This window comes from Biomphalaria glabrata, chromosome 14, assembly GCF_947242115.1.
Source record: "Biomphalaria glabrata chromosome 14, xgBioGlab47.1, whole genome shotgun sequence".
In the NCBI taxonomy this organism is placed as follows: Eukaryota; Metazoa; Mollusca; class Gastropoda; family Planorbidae; genus Biomphalaria; species Biomphalaria glabrata.
Window position 1 is genome coordinate 5,881,754 of NC_074724.1, and position 20,851 is coordinate 5,902,604.

The window sequence follows — 20,851 nt, forward strand, 5'->3', positions numbered from 1 at the left end:
AGTGTTAATATCCGGGAGAACATTCAAGTGTTTACAGTACGCATTAATCATCACTTATGTTCCCTGAGTTTTCAACTAATGTATGTTCTCTTTCAATTTGATATGCATGTAATATTTTTTTAGCATGCCATGATATTCTAAGTCTGTATGAAATAAAAGAGTCTTATAAATTTTGTCTTAGTAGAGAAAATGATTTTTTAGATGTAGTTTACACCCTGATGTTTGTTAGAAATAGTAATATTGAAGCATCAAATTACTATACTTTTTATTGTATTGTATATTTTAACAGATACTTATGTATTTATTACATTTATTATTCTCTCTTCTAGTAAATACAAGTTGCTGAAACCTTTATCGAAACATTTACGGATCATTCAAATTGGTTCAACTAAAAAGATATTTTTTTTTAGTTTTTAAAACGATGTATGGTTTTGGTAAGTATTATTTACTCCGATATAGCTGTATTATTAATAAAATAATGCTTATCTTAAATGTTTTCTAAACTAGAGTTTTATTTTAATGAGCTTTTTTAACTGCAGAGGATCGTTAAAAGAAAGCTGTTTTAAGTGTTAAATAAGGAATAGCTGTCTGAACCTTCTCTACTGAGACACACTGTAGGCCTGTAGCAAAACTTCGATTATCTGGTTATTTGATCGTCTGAATAACCAATTACAGATTATTATAAACAGTCTATGTCACCACCTCAAAGTTGGTTCCATAGAGTAGATACCCCATTTTGATGTTGTGAGTGTTATTCACATCTCATGTTGCCCTAGGGTTAACACTTTAAACCTTGAGTTAGACAGTCACTTGATAGTTACTAGAGAGAGTCAGTTACGTACAGTCGGAGAGAAGAGCAAAGTTAGAAGCTGTCAGTAAGGACAGGCAATTGTTATTGAGTTATTATATAGTAAATTAAGATAAGTACCAGTATTTATATAAGCAGTCGATAAGTTATTGTCAAGTATTTTCATAATAGATTATTAGTTAATATTCATGGATTGTATCATACTCTAAATGTGTTGTTCTTATCTTTATTATATATATTAAACATAATATTTGTGTCTGCTACATGAAATGTTATTTTCTCTTTACGAGATATGTATGAACGTATGAAGTATTCATCTTAACAATGCCTACAATATAAGTTTATAATATGAACCCAATGTCACCACGACTATATCTAAAACAACCCAGTGACATTATGGTGTCAGAAAACAACACCGGTGACAGTCTATTTCTCAAATGATAAAACAAATCATATGAGAGTATTGCACCGTAGATAAACATAACAGTGTCAAGTGACCTAGCCTCGCTCAGTTGAATTGATTTGGGAAAGATATTTACCCGAACTCATTTCGGAAACATTTCTGGAATGAAAATGAGCGATCGGGCAACGACTAACAATACGTGGAATAGGTTTTAGGCTCTGTTACTTCTAAATGTTGTTGTACATGGCGATTAGAATAGAACGTCTCTTAGGTGCTCTACAGACTAGAAAAAAACACAGCTCACGTCGTGTCGTTTAACATTGTATCTTTTGCGTAAAACTATTGGAATATTATTGGCTTAGGAGAAAATCTTTTCAGTGTAACTTCTAAAATGGTTACGCTGTGACATTTAATAGTGCAGTTAGTATATGCAGTATGGCTTTAGTACGAAACATCCAATGAAATACAAAATCTCTAAGTTATAGGGTAGAACTTGGACTATTTAACAATGGCGGACTTTTCTCTATTAGATTGAGAAATAAAGCGCAAGGTTTCATCAAATCGGAGCAGTAAATTTTCAATTGATTTTAAAATTTTGATCTATATATATTGTGGTAAATTACAAGCAAAATAAAATATCACTCTTGCTTATATTAAATTATCTAAAGTGGGAATATACGATGGCAAGACCGCACGACAAACATCGATGTCTTTGCGAAAGCCGGCATGAATAGTATTGAGGTACTTTTTATGGCCCGACATTAACTCTGGGAAAAAACAAACGTGTCGGTGTCTTTTTCGTGAGCTAAAATGTGGTCGGAGTAACAGAAGAGGCCCAGTGTAACGCTTTAAGGACCAGCGAGAACGAGACTGCTGTCGATCACTTACAAAGGTCGCGGGATACAAATTTGAGCCAAAAGATCAACTGCTGAGGACAGATTTAGACGATAAAAAAATACTTTAAATCGACCACAGGTGGATAATGGTTACATCTGCTCTAGTTGTGGCCCAATATGTAAGTGTAGCTTTATTCCTCATTAATTTTTGGACTCGAAGGCAAGCCTTATTATTTTAAATACGAATAGTTAGTCATTTGCTTAGAAAAGATTACTTATTTATATTATTTATTTATAATTTCCATCAATTAGCTTACGAGCTACATATTGTTACGTATTTCTGATTTTCTGGCTAAATGTACTAGGCACACAAATAAAAGAAACACTGTAAAGAACTTGACGACTCAACTTTCAGCTTTAAATAACTTTATTGAATTATAACTATAACAATTCGTCACTGTAACATGTAGCGTATACGTCTTACATCGACTGTATCGACTGTAACGGCTCAAGTCCACTCTCTTCTACTGTCTCGCACAGTAGAGAACAGTATCGACGACTGTACTGACTCTTTTCACATGAACATCTCTGGTTTATAAAGAGTCCCTAATCGCTTGTCTATTGTTGCAAAAAAAACTGCTAGTACCCTCTGGAACAACATGGGAGGAAACATCACATCCTGTTGTTGTTTATACATGTCGATTCCAGAGTATGCCTGCTGCAGTGTCATCTCGCCGAGGTCACACGTAGTGACCTCTAACTGTCACTGTTCATTTGTCACAATGCTCCCCTTCGTAAATCTGTTCGTCCTCTGGAACAACACGTGAGGCACGTCCCATCCTGTCTTTGTTTACATGCATAGATTCCAGATAACACTCGGTGCTGTGTCATCTCGCCGGGGTCACACATAGTGACCTCTACCTGTCACTGTTCATTCGTAACACTGCCCCCTTCTTAGATCTGTTCGTCCCGAACAGATTCTATTTCACCACTGTACTGATGGAGTCGGTCAACGTGGACAACCTTCAGCTTGGACCGTGGACTTTTCTGTATCCGGTAGACCACGTCGTTTATTCTTTTTACGACACGGTATGGACCTTCCCAGTCTCTTTGGAGTTTCGGGGATCTGCCTTTTCGTGTCTATGGGTTATAGAGCCACACTAGATCATTCTCATGGAACCCCGACGTATTGGCCCGTTTGTCATACCTCGTTTTCATCAGGTCACTGTTGGTCTTGATGTTTCTGCGGGCCAATACATGAGCATTCTCCAATCGTCTTCGGAGATTGGTGACATATTCAGTTGAAGACACTGGCGTATCTCTCGGAATCCCAAATAACAGGTCACATGGTAGACGAAGCTCACGACCAAATAACATCTTCGCTGGGGTATATCCTGTGGTGCTATGAACGGATCCTCTGTATGACATGAGGAACATGGGGATATGACTGTCCCAGTCGTCTTGTCGGTCATCAGTAACCTTAGACAGATGTTGTTCTAGGGTTCTGTTGAATCGCTCCACCATCCCATCAGATTGCGGATGGAGAGCTGTCGTGTGAGTCTTTTCGATGCCAAGTGTCTTGCACATCTCCTGGAAAACTTTGGACTCGAAGTTCCTGCCCTGGTCAGAGTGCAACTCATTAGGTACACCAAAGCGACTGATCCAGTTATCCACGAGTGTTTCGGCCACTGTGATAGCTTCTTGATTTGGTATGGCATAAGCTTCTGGCCATTTGCTGAAATAGTCCATGACTACCAAGATGTATTTGTTTCCTTTCTTGGTTTCAGGAAATGGGCCTGCTACATCTATTGCGATCCTCTCGAATGGAACACCAACATTATACTGTTGCAAAAGACCCCTAGTTTTGCGTCGAGGGCCTTTTGCTGCCGCACATATATCGCACCTTCGACACCATTCCTCTACATCCTCTCTATATCTGAACCAGTAGAACCGCTGACGAACCTTTTCCAGAGTCTTATTGACACCAAGATGAGATCCGCTAGCGCCATTATGCATCTCTTTCAGTACTTCAGCAACTCTCACCTTCGGTAACATCAGCTGAAGGCGATTGGATGTTCCATCAGCAGATTCCCAAACTCTTTTGATGACACCATTGACTAACGTCAGCGAGTCCCACTGAGCCCAGTACGCCTTGGTGGCTACCCCCTTCTCAGAGATGTCTTTCCAATCTGGCCGTTGTCCATCTTCTTTCCATAGAAGAATGGGAGCCAGATCTTCATCTTGCATTTGGTCCTCTCGAATCCTTTTATCACACCAGGGTCCGGAAACATCTACTCCGAGCCGAAGACAATTGACAGCTACCTCCTTTTCTTCAGCCCTCTTGCAGTGCTTACATTCTGCTTTGCAGGGTCGTCGAGACAGTGCATCAGCATTTTGGTGAATTTGCCCTTTTCGGTGCTTAGTTTCAAATTCATAGGTTTGAAGACGTTCGATCCACCTTGCCACCTGACCTTCAGGGCTCTTAAACGAAAGCAACCATTGCAGAGCTGCGTGATCTGACCTTAAGATAAATTTCTGCCCGTATAGGTACTTGTGGAAATGTTTTATTGCATCCACAGCAGCCAGCAATTCACGTCTCGTCACACAGTAGTTCCTTTCAGCTCTCGATAGGCTTCGACTGAAGTATGCGATGACTCGTTCAGTTTCATCCACCTTTTGGGACAAGACTGCGCCTATTCCAGTGTTGCTTGCATCTGTGTCGAGTATGAATGTCTTCCCTGGAATGGGGTAGGCCAATACTGGTGATGAGGATAGTGTGTTTTTCAGCCTCTCGAAAGCTTCTTGACATTCAGATGTCCAAATAAATGGCCTCTTTTGCTCTGTCAGTTGATGAAGGACCTTACAGATGTTTGAGAAATTTGGCACGAAACGTCGGTAGTATGTACAGAGTCCTAAGAAACTTCTCAGCTCATGGATATTACTTGGCGTAGGCCATCGTTTCACTGCCTCAACTTTGTCAGGGTCAGTGCTGACTCCGTCATTTGACACAATGTGACCAAGGTACTTAACGTTTTTCCTGAATAAGGAACACTTCTTTGGGCTGAGTCTCATTCCCGCACTTCTTATCCGTTGAAATACTTCCTTCAGATTTGCAAGGTGCTCTTCAAACGTTTTGCCAATGACAATAATGTCATCAAGGTAAACAAGGCATGTAGTCCAATGAAGTCCTCGTAAAACCCTCTCCATCAATCGTTCAAAGGTGGCTGGTGCGTTGCAGAGACCGAATGGCATCACAGTAAATTGCCAGAGGCCATTGCCAGCAGAGAAGGCGGTTTTCTCTCTATCATTGGGATGCATTTCAACTTGCCAATACCCACTCTTTAGGTCGAGAGTAGAAAATACCTGGGACCCTGCAAGCGTGTCCAAAGTATCGTCGATTCTAGGAAGTGGATAACTATCTTTATGTGTGACTTTATTCAGAGCTCTGTAATCTACACAAAATCGCATAGATCCATCCTTCTTCTTTACTAAGACAATAGGCGAACACCAAGGACTATTTGAGGGCTCAATGATTCCTTGCTGCGTCATGCCCTCTATCATGTCCATAGCTTCTTGTTGCTTTGCTAGCGGCAAGCGACGTGGTGGCTGTCGAATCGGTCTGGTGTTTCCAGTGTCTATTCAATGTTGTACCATGTTTGTCCGTCCGCAGTCTGTTTCATCAGATGGCAGAATATCTTCAAACTCAATGATCAACTGTTCCGCTTTGCTGAACTGCTCATCTGATAAATTCACTTTCATTTCTGTCAGGAGCTTGGTAATTTGTGGATTGAAAGGTTTGGTGGAATTAACGATCGTGATATCATTATTACAGTTTCTTATCAGGTCAAGAGTATTACATATTGCGATGGGGCTGTCTTTCTCTAGATGTCTCTCCTGTAGGCCGAGGTTCATGATTCTGACGGGCACCTTTTGATCTTTTCCGACAAGGACCAATGTTTTTCCTACTGCCATTCCGCTGTTGTCATTTTCAATGCCTTCATCTATCGCCGTCATCGTTGCAGTTTGACCATGCTCTAACTTTCCCAAGATAATTGCTTCAGACTGAGCTGGCAAACTTGTATCTTCTGTTAAAAGGATTCTTCTTATTTGACCATTCTCTTCATCTTCATCCCAGAGCAAGAGAATCTCAACATCACCACATTTCAAAGTACCACCTCCGATGTTCAGAGAGAATTCACATTTCTGCATAAAATCGAGCCCAATAATACAGTCATCCGTAATGTTAGCGATCAGAAATTCATGTATAAATGACTGATGCCCGAGCTCAAAGTTTATATTTGTCAGTCCATGTATAGGCATCATCTCTCCACTGGCCGTCTTCAAGGAGTAAGAGTTCACTCTCTTGATTTCGTTCTTTTTGACAATGTCTGGACGAATGACTGAACGTGAGGCACCAGTATCTAGAAGAAAACGGTAATTTCGAGATCCAATTCTACCATTGATGTACAGACTTTTATTCTTCCCTAACACAGCGACTGGAATTATAGTTGCAGGGGCTGTCATGTTCTTGATCGCCGATTTTTGCCCCATAAAACCGGCGAAAGTTAGTTTCCCTGGTAGACATGAGCACCTGACCTTGCATCTGTCTCCGGTCTGTGCTGATACTCTGTTTGTCGGGGAAATCTTCTCGTGCAGTTCCTTTGTAGATGGCCAGGTTCTCCACAATTCCAACAACGTACACTGGTTCTATTCTGTCCTTCTTGCTTCTTATTTGGTCTGCGTTTTTCTAGCACTTCAGTTACCCTTCTGAGAAGTTGTGTAAGATCTTCTTCTTGGACTTCCAGCATACGCCCATGATGGATATTCTTAGAGGCGTCTTTGGCGGCTTCATAGGAGAGGGCGTAGACCAGAGCTTCGCTGGATTTGCGCTTACCACTGATTCTTATTGCCTTCTTCAGTTCTGGATCTCGAATAGCATCAATGAATGCATCAGTGATAATGACGTCCAGAAAGTCTTGTGCTGCTGTTGGATATGCCAAATGAGCAAGCCGTTCTATGTCCGCCTCTAGCTCTTGCAAGGTTTCACCGGAGCGTTGTTGTCGGGTTTTCAACTGAACTCTATAAACTTCTTGTAAATGTTCGTCTCCGTAACGGAGCTCCATAGCCTTAACAATGGCAGCGTAATCTTGTTGATTTGTTATTGACTGAAGCAGTTCTGCTGCCTTCCCTCTTAAAGCTAACACCAGAGCAGTCGCTTTCTCTTCTTCAGTGTTCCAGTTATTAACCTTGGCCGCTGCCTCAAACTGTCTTTTGTAAACAGTCCATGAGATGGATCCATCAAACACAGGCGGCTTTATCTTCCCAGAGATTTCGGGCACTAATGTTTTTGTTCTAGTACCCCGTTCCTTACTCAGTTGTTCTTGGACATGAGTCCTTATCTCTTCCATTTCTTTTTCCACAGTGTTGACTCTCTGGTCAATCTTCTCGTTCATAGAGCTCATCTGTTCATTTACGTTTTCATTCATGGCGTTTATTTTCTTGAGGCTCTCCTTCATTAAGTCCATCTGGCCCTGCATGTTACTCAGGATCTCTGTCATATCTGGGTTTAATTCAAATATGTATTCATCTGGATCTTGATCTTCCTCAATAAGGGCCTGTCTTAGGCGTTCTGTTAGTGTTTCTTTGTTACCATTGAGCTGCAGACCTCTCTCACGAAGTTCTTGCCTTAATTCTTTGACCAACAGCTGGTTAAGTAGTTTCCTCGAAGACATTTCAGCCAGAAAAGATCCCACTTCTGACACCAATTGTTACGTATTTCTGATTTTCTGGCTAAATGTACTAGGCACACAAATAAAAGAAACACTGTAAAGAACTTGACGACTCAACTTTCAGCTTTAAATAACTTTATTGAATTATAACTATAACAATTCGTCACTGTAACATGTAGCGTATACGTCTTACATCGACTGTATCGACTGTAACGGCTCAAGTCCACTCTCTTCTACTGTCTCGCACAGTAGAGAACAGTATCGACGACTGTACTGACTCTTTTCACATGAACATCTCTGGTTTATAAAGAGTCCCTAATCGCTTGTCTATTGTTGCAAAAAAAACTGCTAGTACCCTCTGGAACAACATGGGAGGAAACATCACATCCTGTTGTTGTTTATACATGTCGATTCCAGAGTATGCCTGCTGCAGTGTCATCTCGCCGAGGTCACACGTAGTGACCTCTAACTGTCACTGTTCATTTGTCACAATGCTCCCCTTCGTAAATCTGTTCGTCCTCTGGAACAACACGTGAGGCACGTCCCATCCTGTCTTTGTTTACATGCATAGATTCCAGATAACACTCGGTGCTGTGTCATCTCGCCGGGGTCACACATAGTGACCTCTACCTGTCACTGTTCATTCGTAACAATATAATTCTATTAAAGGTCAACCTTAATTGAAAGTTTATCGAATGCATTTTAATTGTTGGTACATAAAGGAGAAGGGAGTCACCAATAAGCACATTTTAAAATCACTGTATAATCAAATATAAGAATAGTCAAACTGTTTGTGTCTGAACGTATCGTTTTTGACTTCAAATGTTTACTTTTTTCAATACTAATTAACTTCAAAAATGAATGTAACTTATATATATATAGAGAAAAGTCATGGATTTTTCTAAGAGGCCACTAAACATATTCTTTTTTTTTTAAATATTGTTTGAATAGTAGATCTTTATAATAGTTCATGAATATTCTTAAATTATTTTTGGATATTGCTATATGTTCCTGATGCCGACTTGGTTTCTTAACCTCATTTGAAAATACCGTAATTAAAATAGAACATTGGAATACGTTTTATTTGGTAATAATCCACTAACACTCTAGAAAATATACATTTACATACCAGCGAGTTTTCGTAACAATACTTTGTCAATGTTTTTTTCTTTAAAAAAAGTTTAAATTATTTTATTTAAATTTTAGCTTGAACGTTTTTTTTAAATTAACATTTACATATCAATTTACATAAATGTAGCTAAAATAAACTATAATCTAAAAGGCTTATAACCTAGCTTGTTTATCAAAACATAAACGTTTACACGCGTAACATCTAAGGACAATAGTTACCCTCCGATTATAGCAACATAATAAGAATTTAAAAATAAAAAATAGGATACCCAAACTCAATTTCTAACGTTGTTTCTGTTCTTAAATTAGAACCAAGCTAACTACAATTTGTCTATATTGTTTTTGCCAGCTTTAATTTTGAATAATGTATCTTTTGTTTCAGTGCACCGTTAATTTCTTCTTTTTCACCTTATGCCCAGCGTCCCCTTTTCGTTCCCTATTATTATCCAGCACCCCCTACCACCAGCTCCCAGAGCCCCCTAATTTCATGAAAACGCCCCCCACCCCCAGGGAGCGCTAGCGCCCCCCCTTGAAGACCACTGCTTTAGATAAGATAACGAATGTTTTAAATCAGGCAATTCAGTCCGGAATTGTTAGTCCTAAGTGAAGTCAGTCCGCTTCAGTAACTCCTTAAATGATGTAGTACAAATCTAGAACGAGACAGAGAAACTAGTTAAATTAAAGAAAGCGATTACATTCAGGCTTTCCGTGTAGCCGCGAAGCCAATTGTTAAGTATTTGATTGCCTATATTCATTAAACTATCGCCTTATTAGGATATCGTTTTATCAAGTTCTTAAATTATTTGTTTCATTTTGTGTAATCTTTTCATATTGTCAGATAAGAAATTCATAACAATATTTATATAACGTGTATATTGTATATGTAATATGGTTCTGCAAAAAAAAAATAATTTTTAAAAATAATAGAGCGGCGACATAAAAACTTTGGTTTCATGTATATTTATAATCCGTATTAATTTGTCATATATTATTATTTTTTTTTTTTTACTGTTTTTTGAAATTGTTAACATATATTTTTCAGGTGTCAGTGGTGTGATCACAAAAAGGAAAATATCTAAGTGTTTGATTTTTCTTTTTTTTATCGGTAACTATTTCATTAGCGAATGCTAGTTTTAAAAGAATACTCTTTTAGGAAATACATTTCAATGTAATAGACATTAATTTTTTATCTTTTTCAGAGTTAACAAGATCGCAGACCATAATCTTCCCCAAAAATTCAAATTTTTGGTCAGCATCATGTGGTCAGACATTTATACATAGGAACGATCAAGTTGTACTTAATGGAAAGATAAACACTATGGGCATTTGGGATAGCTTGGAGAACATTCAATATGAAATCAAAGAACAGAATGAAAACTATCGTACAGTAAATATTTTTTAATGAACATATACATTTCAACATAAAACTAGATATACTATTATACATCGTATTATTATTTTTTCTTGCAATACTATAGCCTCTAGCAATATGTAATAATTATGAACACTAAGATAACGCCTATTGAATGGCTGACTTAATTACTTAATTACAGTTAAATTCTAATTATCGGTCCACATCGAGACATTGTCCGAAAGTGGATTTGATGCCACTAAATAACGCTATGTTTTCAAGTCTTTTAGGGTAAAGTAAGACTATTGTTTTATATTAAAAATATTTTTTGAACATAAAATTACTTCTCTTTAAGAACTTTACAAAATAGACATAAATAATTATCTCTAAAATGTCCTGCGCCAAAACCACTGTGCCAAAAAAAACACAAGGTTATAAAGACAGTTTGTGTGGAAACACAAACTCAAAATTGGCCCCCGAAGTGGTCCACTCATGCAGGCTTCAATATTTTCACAAAGAACATCAGAATGAAATTATATAAAAAACTAATGACAGATAAGAATGGAGAAAGAAGGTTGACAGATCATGTGTATTTCCTCAACGGTCAAGCAGATCAAAGCTAATGTAAAGTTAGATGTGAATCTGGCCTAACTAGTTCCACGTTCAGACCTTATGGTTGTGACAGGTTGGGGAAAGTGACGTGTGTTTGGCGCGTTTAATGTCTAGGGGATGATTATTTTTGAAGCTATCACACTCCAACCCGTCAGCATATAAATCGGGAGCAGGCACGCAACGAGACAAGCAATGAATAAAAGATACAAAGTTAAAAATGAAGAATATTTATTTAAATAAATATTTACATAAAGAATAAAAGGGGGGAGGGTTTGTATCTATCTCTAAACAATAATGGATTTAATCATCACTCTTGCACTTAATAAGAGAGTATGTCACTTTGTCCTCTGACTTAGCTGGTTGTCCTGTTGATGTCGCAGCTGGCTGTGTCCTGGCTTGAGGTTCTGCAGCTGGAGGTGGCGCTCTAGCGGGTAGAGGGACGCCGGTGATTCAGTTCTTGTGGAGTCTCAATCCAAAGTTCGGATATCGGTAGTGGGCACAGTAGGTCGGGTGGCCGACTACCGTGGGCACAAGGTTACTGCGGGCAGAGCTGATCTGCCGTGGGCAGCGTAGTTAACAGGATAGGTCCAGTGAGTTGCAGAGGGTTGGCGTAGCTATGACGTCTCGCACAGATCTAAGTCTATAGGGACGTCGCACCTAAAAAGTTGACAGGTGGGCTGTCGAATAGGCGGGCAAGGCCGATAGCGCCAAGTAGTAGAGTTGATTTGATCCACGTGGTAAGTAGAAGATACTCAATAACAAATGGGCAAGTGATCCGATAAATAGGCAAGTGCAGTGCTGAATAGCACTAAGCACAAAGGCAATAGGTGATTCTCGATAGCAAATACAGTGCTGAATAGCACTAAGCACATAGGCAGACACCTGAGGGAGGCTGCGGATAAATAAAGACAAGTTTGGACATGTCTCTCATGCATCTTATCGATGCCCTCGACTGAGGTGCATTCGTCAGGTTGGTAACATTGCTTTAAAGCACAATGGGGAGATGATGACAAATGGGATATGGAAAAATAGATGGCTGATAGTAGCAATATAAAATGTACATAAAAGGGGAAATAATAATATAAAAATGTACATATAAGGGGAAATAATAATCTCAAATAATCAACACAAGTTGGAAGAGAAAAAAAAAAGGGGGGGGGAATGGGCGGTGGTGAGCGACCATGACGGTTTGTTTACTGTGTTAATATTAGAAGATATTACGTCATTGTTTGTTGTTTATGTTTTATGCGAAAGCAAAGAATCGGACGGAAATAAAAGTTAGTTATATATGTCTACCTTGACAAAGACAGTCTCGTTATTATCATTATTAATTAGTAACGTCTACAGCACTGGCGGATCCAGAACTTTGGAGTGGGGGCGGGCGATTTTTTTCGAAACCCTAACCCTAACGCCCAGTAAACCCTAACCCTATGCATAAACGTGCGTACAGCATATATATATATATATATATATATATATATATATATATATATATATATATATATATATATATTCGATATATGAGAATAAAATAAGACTGTTTCTCAATCTTCGGCGAAAAAAACAGAAAAAAAACAGTCTTTCTCCTTCAAGCTTGGGGGTCTGGGAGAGCGCTGTAAGCTTCTTCAGTGGGGTTCGGGGCGAAGCCCCGACGCCCAAAAGCGTTTTCTTGCATTTTTCTCTGCAGAAACGCATTCTTCTGACATCTACAGCTCATTATTTATCAGTGGGGTTCGGGGCGAAGCCCCGACGCCAAAAGCGTTTTCTTGCATTTTTCACGGCTGAAACACATTCTCCTGACATCTATAGCTCATTACTTATTAGTGGTGTTCGGGGCGAAGCCCCGACGCCAAAAGCGTTTTCTTGCATTTCTCACTGCAGAAATGCATTCTCATGACATCTACAGCTCATTATTTACCAGTGGGTTTCGGGGCGAAGCCCCGACGCCAAAAGCGCTTTCTTGCGTTTTTCAAGGCTGAAACGCATTCTTCTGACATCTACAGCTTATTATTTATTAGTGGGGTTCGGGGCGAATTCCCGACTCCAAAAGTGTTTTGTTGCATTCTTCACTGCAGAAACGCATTCTCCTGACATCTACAGCTTATTATTCATCAGTGAGGTTCGGGGCGAAGCCCCGACGCCAAAAGCGTTTTCTTGCATTTTTCACGGCTGAAACACATTCTCCTGACATCTATAGCTCATTACTTATTAGTGGTGTTCGGAGCGAAGCCCCGACGCCAAAAGCGTTTTCTTGCATTTCTCACTGCAGAAAGGCATTCTCGTGATATCTACAGCTCATTACTTACCAGTGGCTTTCGGGGCGAAGCCCCGACGCCAAAAGCGTTTTCTTGCGTTTTTCAAGGCTGAAACGCATTCTTCTGACATCTACAGCTCATTATTTATTAGTGGGGTTCGGGGCGAATCCCCAACTCCAAAAGTGTTTTGTTGCATTCTTCACTGCAGAAACGCATTCTCCTGACATCTACAGCTTATTATTCATCAGTGAGGTTCGGGGCGAAGCCTCGACGCTAAAAGCGTTTTTTGGCATTCTTCACTGCAGTAACGCATTCTCCTGACCTACAGCTCATTATTCATTCTATTATAAAGGACCTTTTGAATAATGAGAAAAATATTCTAATATGAATTTATAGTCCCTTAATACATTGCAAATAAAACCGATTTGTTCTTTGAAAAGATTAGATACCCCACATATTTAGATTAAGGTTCTGAGGATAGCTGCCGAAAAAAAAATATTCGATTAATAATATTCAATAAAATTCTAGCATAAATTGTGAGTTATAATCCTAAATTATTTAACTAGAAAAATATGACATAGAGTAAAGGTTGGAAAAGTAGACTAGGAAAAGATTATCTGGCTTTTGAACTCATCTCAACCGTGACTGTTATATTGAAAAATTTCGTTTGAAAAAGTCTTTCTTAAAATAGTTATGATAAATTCATGTCAAATTACACAAACTCTGTCTGGAAAGTTGAGGGGCGGTAAAATGAAAACGATTAATTCTCGCTCCTTTTTATAATTTCTGCTATTGATTGCATTTAGCATTAAAGAATAGGGGTTGGGCGACTCGTTATACGAATTTTCTTTATAGCATATATAAATTATATTAGTTACAGATTTTTAAAATTTTGTAATTTCTTATTATAATACAAAAAGAAAAAGTATTGATTTGTTTGACGGGGGGAAGGGAATTGCATGTATCGCACTTCCACCTGTTTATATTATATAGATATTTGACTAATTATTTTCACATACTATGATTTCTCCATAAAAGTAGGACCGCCCCCCCCCCACTCAAAGGGTTTAGATGGGAAGGGCAGTGGAGGTATTCACTCTTCCCCTTTCAATCGGCCAACAGGTGAACGAAATTATATAAAGACCGGTTAAAATACCAATAACAAGTTTTAATCATATAGATATTTAATTGATTCTGTTAGCAAGCTGCGATTTGTACAAATAAATAGGACCGCCCCCCCCACCCAAAGTTTATGGTGGGGGGGGCGGATTGATGCCATCGCCCCCTCCCGACCCTATCAAATCGGCCAAAATACTAGAAAGGGGGGGGGCAAAATAATCTAAAAATAGGTTGAAATATAAATAATTAGTATATATTATTAACATAAGTAATAAATTCGCATACAAATTGTGTGAATTCTATACTATAATTCGTCCGCCCCCTCAGGGGGGGGGGTCGGCCGAGGGGGGGGGGCGATCGCCCATACCGCCCCCCCCCTGGATCCGCCAGTGGTCTACAGTAATTTATTATTAATCTGTGACTACAGAACATGGTGTCAGATTTGGTTTCAGATCTTGTGTCAGATCTGGTGTTAGATTAGGTGTCAAATCTAGTGTCACATTGCTTTAAAGTGCTGGTAACAGGTAGATCTAGATCTAGTGGTTTCTAAATTGCTAAAAGTACATTTTATTTGTGGTGTCGTTAGTTCATATTGTTAGATCTAGACCTAGACATAGAATCTAGAATCTGTACGAATAATGGAATTATTCGATCCTCCTAAACCGTTGTCACTAGACGGTAATCTATCTGAAAGATGGAAAAAATGGAGACAAAGTTTTGAACTGTTTATGGTCGCCACTGAAAAAATACGAAGCCCGAGCCAGTGAAGAAAGCTTTATTGTTACACCTGATCGGTGAACCCGCTGGAGACATCTACAATACTTTTCAAGTATGTGAAGATGAGACTGTAGACAAAGTAATTGAAAGGTTTCAGAATCATTTTTTGCCTAAGTCCAACACTGTGTATGACAGATTTAAATTCTTTTCAAGAAAGCAGAAAGACGGAGAAACGTTTGAACAGTATTATACTGAGTTAAAGAATTTGGCAAAAGAATGCAAGTTTGACAACCTTCGAGAAGAACTCATCAGAGATCGATTGGTATGTGGCATACAGTCGGATCGAGTGAGAGAGAGACTTCTGAGAGATGTAGACTTAACTTTAGAGAAAGCAGCAAGCATAATTCGTGCTGACGAGCATACCCAGAACCAAATGATAGATATGAAAGGATTACATGTGGATGCTGCTAAGAAATTAAAGAAGACAGAAGATAGAAAGCCAGTCAAAACCTCACAGGAAAATATGGCAAAGAATCATGTAACAAGTTTCATTAGAGATTGCAGATCCTGTGGTGGATCTCACAGAAATTACAATTGCTCAGCATTCGGACAGACATGCCGAAAATATAAAAAAAGAAATCATTTCGCTGTAAAATGTCGGTCGAAACACTTCAAGGCTGTTGATTTACTGGAAGATGAAAGTCAGTCAAGCCAAGTAAATAAGTTGTGGTTTGAGGCAATTGGTACTGACAACAATGTCAAAGTTTGGATGGTTGATGTCAATATTATGGGAAAAATAGTCAAAATGAAGATTGACACAGGAGCACAAGCTAATGTGATATCAGAGTCAACGTGGAACAATTTAGAAACTGATACTCAGTTAAAGAATTCAAATACTACCCTACGAGCATTGGGGTATGAAGCATTAGAACTGAAGGGAGTTGCATCGGTCACATTTAAAGTCGGCGATGTAGAAGTTAAAGATGATCTGTACGTGATCAAGAAAAGTATAAATCCTATACTAGGACTGAAGACATCTATTGCTTTAAAACTAATTGAGGCAAAGAGAAATGTCGAAGTACACGATGTCAAGCAACAAAATGAAGTTCCACAAGTGTTGATGAAAAAATATAAGCAAGTATTCGTAGGACATGGTATATACAAAATGAAGTATCACATTAATATGACGTCAGATGCAAAACCAGTTATTTAATGTGCGCGCAGAGTTGCACCATCACTCTATGAAGAATTAAAAAGAAAACTCACACAAATGCAACAAGATGGAGTGATCACAGAAGTTGATGAACCAACAGAATGGGTTCATAACTTGGTTATAGCAAAGAAGAAAGATAATTCTTTGAGGTTGTGTTTAGATCCCCGAAAACTGAACAAATATATAATGAGAGAACATTTCACTATACCAACATTTGATCAAATCAATAGTTCACTGGGAGCAGCAAAAGTGTTTAGTATACTTGATCAAAAGGATGCATATTGGCAAGTTGAGTTGGATGAACCAAGCTCTTATTTATGTACATTCAATACTCCGTTTGGAAGATACAGATTCTTGAGAATGCCTTTTGGTATATCCTCAACTAGTGAAGTATTACAGAAACGTGCTTATCAAGTATTCGGAGACATCCCAGGTGTACATATCATGTCAGATGACATGCTGATTGCATCAAAAGATGAAAAAGAACATGATCAAATTTTTGAAAATGTTCTGGAGAGAGCTAGAAAGAACAATGTAAAGTTCAACAAGAACAAGATACAATATAAACTTTCTGGTGTTAGTTATCTCGGAAGACAAATTGGAGCAGATGGTATTCGTCCAGATCCAGCTAAAATCAAAGCAATAATAGAGATGCCAGCACCAACAGATCGAACAGGAATTCAAAGACTGCTAGGGATGTTGAACTTTCTGTCAAGTTTCATTCCAAACATGTCAACAATTACCAGTCCATTGCGTGAATTGCTAAAGAAAGATGTAGTATTGTGGCAGTGGAATGCAGAGCAAGAAAATGTTTTCCAACTAATAAAGAAAACACTTAGTGAAGCTCCAGTTCTGTAATTGTTTAACCCTGAAAAGCCAGTTACTATTCAGTGTGACGCTTCTTCTAAAGGGTTGGGAGCATGTTTAATGCAAGAAGATAAACCAGTTGCGTATACGCCAAGATCATTGACAGAAACAGAGTGCAGATATGCACAAATAGAAAAGAAAATGTTAGCTATAGTGTTTGCAGCTGAACATTTTCACCATTATATTTTTGGAAGAACTGTGACTGTACAATCAGATCACAAACCTTTGCAAACTATTGTGACTAAGCCTTTACATAAGATTTCACCAAGACTTCAGTTGATGATGTTAAGACTGTTGAGATATCAATTAACAGTAACTTACTTAGCTGAAAACGCAGAGACATTACTCAACGAACGACAGAGGAAAAGCAAAGTGAGGTACGATGCAAAAGCAAGGTTACCTAAAGACTACTCTGTCGGGGAGAAGGTGAGAGTTCGTCTAGGACAAACATGGCAGAAAGCAGTCGTCATTAAGAAACATCCATCACCCAGATCTTACATCATAAAGACAAATGATGGGAAAACATATAGACGAAATCAACGGTTTTTAAACAAGAGCTCTCTGGGTACTATGACCGACGAAGACAATGATCAGCAAACTGTTAGAACAACAGAAACAGACAATTATAAACCAACATCTAGAGAACTTGCTGTGCCGGTCAAGACAACCAGAAGTGGTCGAGTTGTCAAAATTCCTTGTAAATATAAGTATTAAGAACTTTAAAAGGAAGGATGTGATGATAGCTTCAAAAGGAAGGATGTGTTAATATTAGAAGATATTACGTCATTGTTTGTTGTTTATGTTTTATGCGAAAGCAAAGAATCGGACGGAAATAAAAGTTAGTTATATATGTCTACCTTGACAAAGACAGTCTCGTTATTATCATTATTAATTAGTAACGTCTACAGTAATTTATTATTAATCTGTGACTACTGAACATTTACATACGACCGTCGGCCAAGAACAATGGAGCGCGCTTGAATGGAGAAGGTGTCCGTTCAAGGGGCGCAACTCTCGTTAGAGTACAATGAGAAAAGGGGAGATAATTCACATATCTTCTCTTCTAAACGCAGTATCAGTGCGCTAGTAAAATTATTAAGGCGGACAGCCGAGATAAAGGAAATAAAATAAGATGTACAAATATATACATGGTTGCATCAACGATCAATTGAGCAACGCAGCATTAATAGATTAATGCAATACTTAAATACATACATATGCCATGTTTATGTTTTCTACTTACGACAGTGAGAAATACACAATGCACTAATTAATGTAAATAAAATAATAGAATACACATGATAATCTCCAGTGAGAAATATGCACAAAGTAACTAAGATGGAACTTGTGGTTAAGTTCGGCTTACCTGGTATTCCTCTAGGAGTGAGAATAAATGAAGTAGTCCAGACTCGATTGCTCAGATAGAATGAGAAAATGAGATGGTGTCTTTTCCGCCTTACTTTACCTTATATAGGCCTGGAAGATATGGGCGGAAACAGGAAATGTCTTAGGCTAAGAATTATCTTACACGTGGGTGAATTTGACTCGAGGTGGGAGTCGCACCTTGGAAAGGTCAATGGGCGTTTTGGTCCGCGTGATCTCCTAGATCAAAGAGAGTCGTGGGAGAGAGGGGGGAAGAAAGAAAGACTGACTCGCATTCCACTCAAGGTGGTGTCAACCGCGACCGTCAGTCAGACATCCGGCGGATAAGACAAAAGAGATAGTGTGATTATCTTTCCCCGATCAAGGGCAGATAAGTCGAAAGACGCGGCCTAGCTATCTCCAATGTGGTCAACTAAGTCTAGCCTGGAGAGGAACAGGTGGTGCGGGTGAAGAATTTGGGGGTAGGATGAGGAAATAATTAAAATAAAATAAATAAATAAAGATAAATAATAATTAATGCTGTATTAAATTTGAGTGACTCTGACAGCGAGCTTTTGATTTGTCACAATGGTCTATGGGGCAGATAATGTAAAGCTCATCTGTTTTTGTGGCCTACGGTTAACAAGTGTGTCATGTAGCCAGCACAACGACCAAACCGCCTTTACTTTTCCACAACTAATGTTACGTACCCATTAGAACTGGGTGGACTTAGAGGCGCCCATAGATTCCGAAGTTGAAAATCCCAGTCTTCACCAGGATCTGAACCCGGGACCCTCGGTTCGGAAGCCAAACGCTTTACCGCTCAGCCACCGTGCCTCCCCGGCCTAACTGATGTCTTATAATTGATGTAATTATTTTGAAAAGGCTTTATCTCTTATTCGAATCCTCAGGAAGTAAATATACCACCGTCAACAAAAAAAAAAAAGGTAAATGCATTTTACAAGTTTACTATTCGTTTTTAATTATATCTAACTTATAATGCATACTGAATATTTTTTTTTATCTTTTGCAAAAATAGTAAACATTTGTTCGTGTGTAAATATAGTATAGGTATAACAGAACTTACATAACTTAACAATACAAATATAAAAACAAATTTTTTGACAAAAAATCTACCACCGTTTGCATACATGTGCTAAAAATATGGAAAACGGTCGTCTCCCCTAACAAAGAGCCTCAAGTGTTTGAGTGTTTTATAATTAATTGTTGTAAAAGTGGTGTGATTTAAAAAATTAGATTTTTCGCTTTCAGAAAAGAAAACAGTAGCCGTTGCATCAGAAATTTGAATGTTCTAAAATATTGTACTGTCAGATTTTCACTCTTTTCTAGTTTACGAGATGTAAACGGGACGGACGGACAGACATTTCACACAAAACTAATAGCTTCTTTTCCCCTTTCGGGGGCCGCTAAAAAACACACTCCGGCAAAACAGCTGCACTAAATATGATAATTTGTATGCACACTGTATAAGTAGATATCTAAGATCTTTATCTTGTACCACTAATCTAATTTTTATCTATAAGTCAACAAATATATTTTGTATAGAATACTTTAAATTTTTTAGAATAGAAAAATGTAACAATTCCCATTGTACAAAATACGGAAGCAACATGACGGTGACATTTAAAGGAAAGTTGTTAAATAATAACTAAAATTATTTTTATTCTAGATGTGCATTTTGGATGTTAAAATATGTGATATGCCTTGGCATTCAGAATGCATCTGTCAGCCAACAGATGTGGAAAACGTTTTTGAGGTAAAAATCAATTTTACAGCAGACGTCAGTATCAGTGAAGCAACAATAAGAGGGAAACTTACCTACACTAATTACTCTGTTTACAGCGAGGAAATAAAGATCCCAAAGATATATGGTACTTTTTTTTATAAAATTAAAAAAACATAAAACTTTTGAATATGTCATTAAATTTTCCATAAAAAAATAAAATATATTAATTTAACTCTTTTGTAAATAATATCTAATGAAAATTGTAATCCTTAATGTTTTTAGTTCAGATATTGTAAGAAAAGACGTGTATAAGGAATAGTTTTTCTATCAGTGATATTGATACGAATGGTTCAATTTTAAAATATTATTTGAGCCATACAATAGACAAAAAGGTGTTGGCGATTCGAAAATATATTGTAATAAATATAATGGAGGTACTTCAATAAGGACATCACAAACATAAAACATAACAAGGTCTGCATTTAGCAGTTTCTTCTTAAGCTCTTTTACTTATGCGTAACACTATCGTTTCTTTGTCTAGTGTCAACATCCTTTTTCAGGTTAGTTCTTATAAGAACACAATTTAGAGCACTTTGATTGGCGGTTATTTAGGGAGGGTTATAGCAATATACATTTGAGATGCATCTTAAGAAACAGATAATCAAATAAAGTTGTGTGAAATGTTAGTTAAAGCGTTAGAT

At 38.1% G+C, this 20,851-nt stretch overlaps 1 protein-coding gene across 11 annotated transcripts in view; it reads left to right on the plus strand.

The window, feature by feature from the left end:
• The window catches only part of LOC129922991 (uncharacterized), a 59,759-nt gene that overhangs the window by 26,508 nt on the left and 12,400 nt on the right, over positions 1 to 20,851 (plus strand). For 9 of the 11 annotated variants that reach the window (XR_008774923.1, XR_008774924.1, XR_008774922.1 and 6 more), the window contains exons 2-6: positions 330 to 434; positions 9,950 to 10,012; positions 10,107 to 10,294; positions 19,315 to 19,350; positions 20,094 to 20,295. Coding sequence is in view for 8 of the 11 variants with exons in the window: in XM_056011597.1 (XP_055867572.1) it covers positions 422 to 434; positions 9,950 to 10,012; positions 10,107 to 10,294; positions 19,315 to 19,350; positions 20,094 to 20,295 (502 nt within the window). In the remaining 3 variants the exon portion in view is untranslated. Of the gene's footprint in view, positions 1 to 60; positions 81 to 329; positions 435 to 9,949; positions 10,013 to 10,106; positions 10,295 to 19,314; positions 19,351 to 20,093; positions 20,296 to 20,851 lie in introns of those variants that run through there. The other 2 variants (XM_056011596.1, XM_056011598.1) reach the window with 2 other exon arrangements.